Here is a 10,897-nt window from a genome sequence, read left to right as displayed (position 1 = left end):
GGGTGTTGATCGTTTTCCTAAATCCCTCGTTTTGCACAGTGTTGATGGAGCCATATCTTTGGTCAGGTGATAAGTGATAGCCTCCGTAATGTCTTTGTGCCTGCGGGAGTTCGACGTGTATAGGGAAGCGCTGTATAAGGTTCCCGTTATTGATGTTTGGGTGGTTGACCGGGACGGATTTTCTCCTGTCACTTTCTCGTCATCCCTGACGTGCTCTCCGTTGTTGTTTCCCTGCTAATTTTAGCATCACATGGCACAGCTTCTGTATCACGTGGTATAAGGCTCCGCCCTTGTCATTTGTTGAGCAGGAAGAGTGAGCGCTTGTTTTCATGCAGAGTACGTCCCGGATCAAAATGTGAAGTTTTACAAATCACCACTTCTTTAGTGAATATCATTTCAGTCTCAGACAATCTCGTTTCTCTTACAGAGGTTGAATGCACCTTCTGCGGATGGCGGTACCACACAGTGTGCGTGGACTTCCCCTGCACAGAAGGCAACTACAAATGCTGTGAATGCTAAATAAACAGAAACAAATGATCCCTGTTGTCTTTGCTTGATGATTGGTTTGAGTCTTGACAATCCACATTGCTGGCGTTGCATCTTTCAATGCCAGCAATGGCAGGTATCAGTGCTCAAACCTTTTGTGTTTGTTTCCAACAAGTTGCCCACCTCGGGAAACAAAAATGTGTTCTTTTACTTGTCAGATGAACATATGAGACACTTTGACTCTTCAGTGCAGTGTGGAGCCTAACAAAGATCTGTTTTGTGTCCCAGCTGATCAGCAGGAGGAGGAGAGTCTGACGGAGCAGCAGAGGAACATTTTCAGCTACTTGGACTCAGCTCAGCCACTACAGAGGAAACAATGAGCTCAACACAGAAGGTGACAGACAGAGCAGGACCATATGACCAAAGATATTTATCACCATATACATTTGAACATTTGCCATAACGATGTAGCTGACGATATAATTGACACCAGACAAAATACTTTACAGCTGCACAACTTTATTAAAAAGCCATCAATGTATTTTCACTGAAACAAGCAGCTGTTGTTTATGTGCATTAAAGTTATATAAAAATGTAACCGTGCAAATGCAAATTCCTCGCTGACAGTTTAACCAAAAGGCGTTTCCAGTGGAAACTGGCCGACACATCCTGAGCATAACCATGTATAATATCCACTAAACTTCAGAAGAGGTTATACAGTCGTGGCCAAAAGGTTTGAGAATTGCATAAATATTGGAACCTGGAGAAGTTGCTGCTTAAGTTTTTATAATAGCATTTTGCCTGCACTCCAGAATGTTATGAGGAGTGATCAGATGAACTGCATCGTCCTTCTTTGCCATGAAAACGAACTTAATCCCCAAAAAGCCTTACCACTGCATTTCATTGCTGTCATCAAAGGACCTGCTGAGACCATTTCAGTGATCGTCTTCTTAACTCAGGTGAGAATGTTGGCGAGCACGAGGCTGGAGATCATCATGGCTGTATCCCGATTCAGGTTCTGCAGCTTTAAAGTCCTCAAGGGCCGCGTACTCAAAGACCGCTAAGGCCGAAGTGCGAGGCTCGTAGGCTCGTGAAATGGGACGTCTAGCCTCCGTCGCGCTGCCCAGGTTGCCTAGCAACCATGATACTAACAGCTGGAAACGTTTCATACAGCTTTGTTTGACAGAAATGAAGGAGAACATATTTAGTTCATTTGTTTCTACATGAGCTCTGTGTGATTTGATGAGTATCTGAGGCTGAGACCACAGGACTGTGAAACATGATTGTTGGGCTTCATTTCTGTGCTGCTGGCTCTTCCTCCTCCTCTTCCTCACACACTGCTGAGTTTGTCCTGGTGGATCATCAGGGGTGCAAAGCCTCACAGATGATGTGCAGCAGTGGGTCCCTCAGTCTGTCCTCACTCTGGACACTTGCAGTCGTCACACATGGAAATCAAATGTGTGATAAGCTGCAGGATTCAAACACAAGTGTAACTTATAAACACATGTTCATACTTTTATTCCACAATCAGAGAGAAAGAAACAGAGAGAGAGTGCAGGACAGACAGACAGGTGACAGTCTCAGGTGTACACACTGCTACACAACAGCAGCAGAGAAGCAGGATTTAGTGTTTGTGTTATTACGAGTGTAAACAAGAAGAGTTCCAGATGGTGCAGTGGACACATGTGTGACTGCTGTGATTAAAGCATCTTTCTTTCAGCTTAACGAGTGAACCGTCAGCTCGTTCAAACACACGTTAAAGTGCGTTTGGCTCGACACCAGCGAACAGAGCCAGCAATATAACACAGCTAACATTAACAGTGCAGTGAATCCTGCTTGTGCCGTGATGTTCAGGACTGCAAACCGAGCAGCATCACTGACTTTCAGCTTGTTGTGTTTGTGGATATATGACTGACTTTAATTATCCACAAAATCATCACATTCTCTGTCAGATGAAGGTCGACTATTGAACGGCGTATATTTTAAAGGCTAAAATATTCTATGGCTTACTTGTAGTTCTAAAGAAAGCAATTCTGTTAAACACACCACATTTATTCTGCTCAGCTGCAGTATCCAGATGAAATACATCATCATATTACACAGTTTTCAACAAGCTGCAATTTAGTAAATGCTCGAGTTAAAAGTAACGTTTTGTAAAACTGTTACATTTAGAGCAACTTTTAAGTGGAATAAGTTGCCTTAAAAAATTAGAGAATTATTCAAAACTTCAATGAACACTTAAAAGCCGATTTACAGAGCTTTTAGTTGTTGTAAATATTGTAAGACATGATTTGTTTTTGAAATTTGTGTAATGTGCCTCAATGTTATTGATATTATTATTATTATTATTGATTGCTTATATTTGAACAATTGTGAAACCTCACTGTGGATGTAAGAGTGAAATTATGTGGATATCTTGAATCCACTTTATTGTGTAATATTTTATGTGAGTATTTGACGGAAGACGAGCAACATCTGTTGTGGAAGCTAACGGGGTTCCTTTAGAATAAACAAACATAGGATTTATTATCACTGAATAATTCTGTATAAATCTATACAAACTATAGAAATATGTAATAGGAAACAACAAAATAATCTAAATTATAAAAGTGTGTGTGTGTGTGTGTGTGTGTGTGTGTGTGTGTGTGTGTGTGTGTGTGTGTGTGTGTGCATGATTTTAGTGTTTGAACAGTCATGAATTATCTTTAACAGCAGGTTGGATGTAATGTGTTAGAACTACCAGCAGGTGGGGATAAGAGACCTTTAAGGTGTTTGGTGCCACGCTCCACCTTCAGGTTTAAAACTAGTGTTAATGGAGTTTGAAGGTTGAGTTTGTTCCACGACTGCATTTCACTCACTGCCTCTGTTTGTATCTCTGTCACTGCAGGACCAACATGGAGCCAGAAGTCAGCGCTCTCAGGAGGCCGACAAACCTCACAGAAGAAAGGGAGAGAAAAAACACACCTGTGACGAGTGTGGGAAGGGTTTTACTGTGAGGGCTTCACTAAAACGGCATCAGGTCATCCACACTGGAGAGAGACCGTTCAGCTGTGACTTGTGTGGAAAGTCTTTTTCCTTGAAGGGTTCCCTAAAAACACACCAACTCATCCACAGTGGAGTTAAAGCGTACAGCTGTGATCAGTGTGGCAGAGCTTTTACTCACAGTAGCCACTTACAGAGTCATCTAGTTACCCACTCTGGAATTAAGGCATACAGCTGTGATCAGTGTGGCAGAGCTTTTACTCACAGTAGCCACTTACAGAGGCATCTAGTTACCCACTCTGGAATTAAGCCATACAGCTGTGACGAGTGTGGGAAGGGTTTTACTGTGAGGGCTAAACTAAAACAGCATCAGGTCATCCACACTGGAGAGAGACCGTTCAGCTGTGACTTGTGTGGAAATTCTTTTTCCAGGAAGGGTTACCTAAAAACACACCAACTCATCCACAGTGGAGTTAAAGCGTACAGCTGTGACCAGTGTGGCAGAGCTTTTACTCAAAGTAGCCACTTACAGAAGCATCTAGTTACCCACTCTGGAATTAAGCCATACAGCTGTGATCAGTGTGGCAGAGCTTTTACTCACAGTAGCCACTTACAGAGGCATCTAGTTACCCACTCTGGAATTAAGGCATACAGCTGTGACATCTGTGGAAAAACTTTCAGCCAGAGAGGGAGCCGAAATACACACCTACGCATTCACAACAGACATGATGTGTACTGCTGTGAACAGTGTGGCAAAGAGTTTATAACTCACACAGACTTACAACGACACATGTTTACCCACACTGAGGAGAGACCTTATCAATGTGACCTGTGTGAGAAGACTTTTAAATCTCCACGTCACCTGAGACAACACCAACAGATCCACACCAGAAAGAGACTCTACAAGTGCAGCTACTGTGAGGTATGTATTTATATTGTTATCTTGTCATTTTAGCCTGACTGTTTGGAACAACTCTGCTCATTAAACTGTGTTAGCATGTTAGCAATTCTACTGCATGGAAAAGCAGCTCTGAGTGATTATTCAGATTTTCCTTTCAGTTATGATTTTAGTATTACTGTAGTATTATGGTGGTAGTATTGTAGTTATTGCAGCCCAGTAAACTGAGTGTGTTAACTGAAACAGTCAAATGTAGTTGGACGTCTGCAGAGATGCTCTTTATTTCAGGCGACGTTCAGGATACAAATGTTGAAGGACTGACTTACACTGTCTTTGTGTCTTTGTTTAGAAGCAGAGCGACACAGATGGATCCAGTTCTCAACCCTGTCATCACTGTGGTGGTGGGAAAGACTTTCATTGTGACCTCTGTGGAAAAACTTTCAGTCGGCAAGCTGCCCTTAAAACACATCAACGTAGACACACTGGAGACAAACTGAAATACTGCAAAGAATGTGGGAGAAGCTTCACCACACCAAGTGAGTTAAAACGACATGAACTGATTCACAGTGGGGTTAAAAAGCACCTCTGTGATCAGTGTGGGTCATCCTTCACCACTGCAGGTCAGCTTAAAACACACAAAGGAGTCCACACAGGAGAGAAACCACACAAGTGCAGACACTGTGAGAGAAGCTTCTCACGGTCAGGTAGTCGTAACAGGCATGAACGTGCACACATGGAAGGAAACTACAGCTGTGACCAGTGTGACAAGAGCTTCAGGAATCTCAGTTCATACTCTGCACACAAACGATCCCACGTTACTAATAAACTGTTTCACTGTTACCAATGTGCCCAAACATTCACCTCATTGTCTGCTCTGTGCAAACATCAGCGCGATCACTCAGGGCTGAAATCACTCCCATCACTGGATCACAGTGAATCTGAAGACACAGAAAGATCCTCTGGTTTCTGTGTCAGACTCAAAAAGCTTGAGATCAGGCTCCACAGAGTTCAGATAGAATCATTTAAACTTGTGTTGAACTGAACTGGTTGCTGGGCTGAACTTCTACATAATACAGATCTACATGGGATCTTCTTTTCTGTTGTTTTACTGAGTCAGTTTTGTCCTTTTTTCTCTGTCCTGGTTTTGCTCGTCTGTAAATGATTGAAACTCAGTCAAATAGTCCATTGTTCTCCAGCAAAACGTTTTGGAAACTCATGTTTAACCTTTAAAACTCTGACATGTTTTAGCACACAAGGCTTCATCGGGGAGTTCACTCATGATTGGACCATGAGAACAAAGGTTTTTAGTTCTTTCAAAGAGAGTCTTGGAGATGTTTGATGATTCTGTTTTTCTGAAACCACCTGAAAGAAAAACTATTTTTCTTGCTTTATGTAGTGTGGAAGTTTTTAATGTTTCTTCATCTGTGATGTTCTTGAATGTGTTCACGTGAAGATGGTACAAATAAACTGTCCTTTAAGCTTTAGCTCCTAATTTATTCATTATTTATGGATGTAGCACAGCAGCCGTCTCTTGATTAACACATGGAGGGCTCGGGATCTGATGGTGTCGTCTCCCTAATTTGCCCACTCAGTAAATCTCACTCATGGCCAAGAAATTGAAATAAACCTTGTTTCCCTGCTGGATAGTGATCCACTGTAACTCTGCTCCTCCTTCCTGTTTAGGATTTCTGTGGCTGAAGTAAAATTCCCTCCATCCATCACTTATCCCAGCTAACCCAAAGTGAAATAAAGTTTTGCTGGTCTTAAAAAAGCATTACAATAATGGGCATTACCAATGCAAACTGAATGATACAGAAGATGAAAGAAGAGACTTTGATCAGTTAATAAAGCTCATGATCTGGATTCATTGTGGCTGCTACACAGATACTTCTGGGTCACTTCTCTCAGTTAGGAACCTTCCTCACCAAACTGACTGTTGGACCACACCCCTGGTTTCATGAGAAATTGTTTCAGCCATGATTTCTCTTCCTGTATTTCAGAGTAAAGACTGAAGTGACAAATGGAAGCATGTTTAAAAAACACAATGTGAGAGAGACGTTGAGGTCCTTAGAAGTTACCCTGGGTTTTTCTGTCACCCTGCTAGATGTTACACACCTTGTTATTGGACTGATTTCTACTGCTGGACTACTCCTGCGGAGAGTAACAATACTCTTACTAATTAGCTCCCTTTCACAGCTTTGGGGATATTTATTTCTGTGTTTGCAGCGCTGTGAGCCAGAACAGCGAGAGAAAAATCTGCAACAGCGACGAGCCGAATGCTTACGTGAATCGCAGCAGCTGCACATGTGCTACGCTGAATTAGAGGATATCTTTGCTCTGGATTTCTATTTCTACTTTTTCATTTCTATATGATTCTTCTTGCATCTAAACAAAGATGATTCAATTTGCTAAATGATGATGGCTCTTCGTGCTCAGGTGTAAATGAGACGTAATATTTGCTCTTGGTTTGGTTCTCCTGTACAGAACCTTGCAGTACAACAGAAACCTAAAAACATTATTTGTAGTTGTTATTCTTAGTTGTTCTGCTGCCTAAATACCACAGGGTCTGATTATGAAGTTATAGAGCTGCACATACTTTACGACCTGCTTAAGTTCGAGGTCACGGCGTCTGTAGAGCAGCTGGAACATAATGAAGTCTACAAGGTTAAAGTTTTCTGTTGGGTCTGTGTTTCCACAAGCCCCGCTAATTCTAGAGACTTATTCATCATGAAGAAAACAAGACAGTCGATCGATCGATTACTTGCGCAAGGGAGGCCTCTCATCTGTGTCTAGCACGACAATGACCCCGATGATGGCCTCCTCTCGCTTCCTTTTATTGACAAACTTCAAACAATAGTTTACAAGACACCTCCCCTTGCAACCCCCTTTGGTTACAAAGACAAGTCACTGTATGTAAATGTATACCGTATTTTCACAACCATAAGGCGCACTTAAAAGTCTTAGATTTTCTTCAAAAAGTACGGCGCGCCCTATAACGCAGTGCGCCCTGTGTGTTGTAAGGAGGACGTAGTAGAGAACACCATGAGAACGCTAAAGGGTGAAGTGTGTGCGTTGACTTTATCGCACATACCTGTATAAAAGAACAGGTATGCAGAACATCGTTGTCTTAACAACCCTGAAAATGGCAAAGAGACACGCTTACGAAGCACAGTTTAAACTGAAGGCCATCAGCTACGCGGAGGAACATGGAAATCGAGCAGCGGCGAGAGAATTTAAGGTTAATGAATCGATGGTTCGCAAGTAGAGGAAGCTGGAAAACAAGCTCCGGCAGGTCAAGAAAACGCAGCTGAGTTTCCGCGGACATAAGGCGAGGTGGCCCGAGTTGGAGGAAAGACTCGAGCGGTGGATCATCGAGCAAAGAACGAGCGGGAGAAGCGTTTCGACGGTCACCATTCGGCTAAAAGCAGTTTCACTAGCTGAAGAGATGAACATTGAACATTTCCAAGGAGGTCCGTCTTGGTGCTTTCGTTTTATGAAACGGTGCCATTTTTCCATCCGGACCAGGACTACGGTAGCGCAGCAACTTCCAGCGGATTATAAGGAAAAGCTGGCCATCTTCCGCTCCTACTGCAGCAAACACATCGGCGACAAACACATCCAGGCCAGCCACATCACAAACATGGACGAGGTGCCGCTCACTTTTGACATCCCGGTGAGTCACACTGTGGAGAAGAAGGGGACCAGCACGGTAGCGATACGCACAACGGGGTATGAAAAGTCTTCTTTTACTGTTGTGCTTGGCTGCCATGCTAATGGACAGAAACTGCCGCCTATGGTGATTTTTAAGCGAAAGACTTTGCCTAAAGAGAAGTTTCCAGCAGGAATCATCATTAAGGCAAATGAAAAGGGCTGGATGGATGAGGAAATGATGAAAGAGTGGCTGAGGGAGGTGTATGTAAGGAGACCAGGTGGTTTTTTCCATGCATCACCATCACTCTTAACACTAGGAGTCCCAGGCTTCTACCTTTCTACCTTTAAAACCCGGAGAGCAGCCAAATGGCTTTTAGCTAAGCTTTAGCTTCAGCCAAGTGGAAGCTAAATTCACTAGTCATTCATATGTATATTAGGTTGTTACCTGGGAATTCTGGAGGGAGGGGAGTGGGGGTGTGTGAATGAGGGGGTGCTGGAGCTGCTAAAAGCTGTGAACTTGCTTTTGTGTTTCATCTTGATGCATTCTCAATCATCCAGGGAAATAAATCTCCAAAAGTCACCAACTTGGAGTGTTTCAGTTTGCCGTCTTAGGGAGAAATCAACACACATGGGTGTATGTCCTTTGTTGCTGAGATTTATTGATAAAAACAGTACAAAAAACCAACCATTTGTACACATATTTACAAATAATAATAAAAAGTGAGTGAGTACATTTCAACATTTTCAGCAATCACTCACAATCCTGGCACTGCCATGGTATCTGTAGTCTGCATTTACCACATGTGTATCTGTTGCAGTGAACACATCGCACAGTGGCATGATTGTTCTTGCAATTGTGTTTGACTTGACACGTGGCTCTTTTTCCAGGGCTCGGTGTGGAGGGTTGTGTCCAAAGCAACTGTTCTTTTCTTGCCTTCTTCGCAGCTACATGAGAGTGAGCCAACTCTCTTGCAAGCTCCACCAGGAAGTCCACCCGTCTTTCCTTCATCCCGGAGCATGCTTGATACAGCACATGTGCATTCAGTGCTGCCATGTCAATCATGTTATAAAACACGGCAACTGGCCAGCGCCGTGTTCCTCTGCGGACAGTGTACTCCCGAACCATCTGGTCCATCACATCCACGCCACACTTTGTTTTGTTGTAAAGGGTGACAGTGTTTGGCTTCCTTTTGGTAGTGTTATCAGTCTGAACCACGCTGTGCATGCTGCTAAGAATATAGACTGTCTTCTTCCGTTTGGCCGCATACGCCGTCAGCGTGGCAGCAGAGGTTAACAACCTAACAACCTATTCGTACCCCTGACACTAAAACACCATGTTTAGTCTCCAAAACGCCTTCAAACTCTTGGCGACGCTCATTTTGTCCACAAGTGGAGTCACGTTCCAGTTTCTGTAAACATGGTGCAAACACACACACGACCCTGAGCTGAAAAGATGGATGGATGTGTAAAATCCATATTGCTGCTGTTCACAGCAGGACTTTGTTTAGCTTCTGTTCCAGTATTCCTGAACTGGCTTCTCCAAACCGGCAGCCTGCTGTTACGATCAGCTGTGGGAAATCTACAAACTCATTACAAAATATCAGAACTAAGACTTTTATTTTGACGGGTGGCGTCTCAGCTTCAGTGTGTTGATGGGCACAGCCATGGTTACCACAGCTGGAGTTGGTGTACGGCGAGCTGTGAGAGGACAGAGATGGATAACGCACATTTAACTCTTTAACAGGAGATACGTTACGACTAACAGACGACGACTGAAAGCCTGGAGATCCTCTGACGTGTGCATGGCTGATGTGAAGTATGATTAGTCCTACATGACATCAACAACAGAGGCAATGAAAGCTTTGTTGTTAACAGGTTGTAGGTAAAGTCAAATGTCTACTTCTACACTTGTGTTGGGTAAAGTTCTTCTCACTGCAGCAGATTTATATCTGTGCTTTCACAGGGCGTGATGTGGAGCTCAGCGCTGAGGTGCAGGTCTCCTTGGAGACGCCATCCTGGCTGAAAATATTATCATGCTTCCAAAACATTTCAGCTTTTATTTTGAAAGAAACAAGACTTGAAAACGAATCCCCTTCTTCCTCTTTGTCTTCGTTCTTCAGAGGAGTGTCACCTGGACAAACTCAGGGCTGTTCTAGAGCCTTTCTTATTATTTGACTCCATAGAAATAAAACTGAATGGAATCAAACAAAAACTCCCAAACAGCTAAAACACTTTGCTTTATTCTCTTTTTTAACAAATACGTTGAAGTCCATCCATAACAACACAGCTGAGATCTCCTTTGTAATCAAGTGTTTACATCCTTTGTACAGATCTGCATACAAAACAATCATTTACGTCCCACAGAAGTCTAGTTACACGTAACTATACAAGAACTGGTGAATGACAGAAACATGAGACACATGATCACAGGTGATAACAAAAAGAGAAAGAATTCATGTGTTAGTGATGTTTTTCAGCCCTGATGGCTCATGTTGGAGAAACAAGCTGAGGTACGTGGAAAGTTCACACACACAAGTGGGCGTGAGCGCACACACAGAGAGAAACACAACTGAAGCATCTGTTTGCTGTTTCTGCTTTCATCATCTCTGCTGCTGTGTCAGGCTGGGGTCTCTCAGTGACGTGGTTGAGGTGAAGTATGACGAGTATCCCTGATTCAGTCCATCGAGACAAAGGGCAAAGAAAGCTGTTGTTAACAAACTCTATGGTGATGTGGCATTTAGCTCTGACTCTACGCTCTGCTGAATCCTTTGAACCTGCTGATCAGTAAAGCTCTACGTGCTGCAGCAGATTGACCTCATCTGTGTTCACAGGTGTGGACCTCAGCGCTGAGGTGCAGGAGACTTTCATTCAGTTCTCCCT

The 10,897-nt window shown here is 43.2% G+C and overlaps 1 protein-coding gene across 1 annotated transcript; it reads left to right on the top strand.

Annotated features, from left to right (window-relative positions):
• Positions 1–801: 801 nt before the first annotated feature.
• On the top strand, positions 802–5,969 carry LOC147337098 (uncharacterized). The gene is made up of 3 exons (XM_086287713.1): positions 802–880; positions 3,374–4,390; positions 4,716–5,969. Exons 1-3 carry the CDS (start codon positions 863–865, stop codon positions 5,406–5,408), a joined length of 1,728 nt encoding a protein of 575 aa, XP_086143839.1. The 5' UTR covers positions 802–862; the 3' UTR covers positions 5,409–5,969.
• The last annotated feature ends 4,928 nt before the right edge of the window (positions 5,970–10,897 follow it).

This window comes from Aulonocara sp. 'chitande type north' Nkhata Bay, linkage group LG3, assembly GCF_057382095.1.
Source record: "Aulonocara sp. 'chitande type north' Nkhata Bay isolate Kocher_YH1m ecotype deep benthic linkage group LG3, A_spYH_male_GT1.1, whole genome shotgun sequence".
Taxonomy (NCBI): domain Eukaryota; kingdom Metazoa; phylum Chordata; class Actinopteri; order Cichliformes; family Cichlidae; genus Aulonocara; species Aulonocara sp. 'chitande type north' Nkhata Bay.
The sequence above is the reverse complement of the archived record's forward strand: the minus strand, read 5'-3'. Positions and strand labels throughout refer to the sequence as shown.

Bases quoted from the DNA above. Each gene is read 5' to 3' on its own strand.
- LOC147337098 (XM_086287713.1), top strand. The intron at 4,391-4,715 runs GTATGTATTTAT...GTCTTTGTTTAG, and splicing joins ACAAGTGCAGCTACTGTGAG to AAGCAGAGCGACACAGATGG.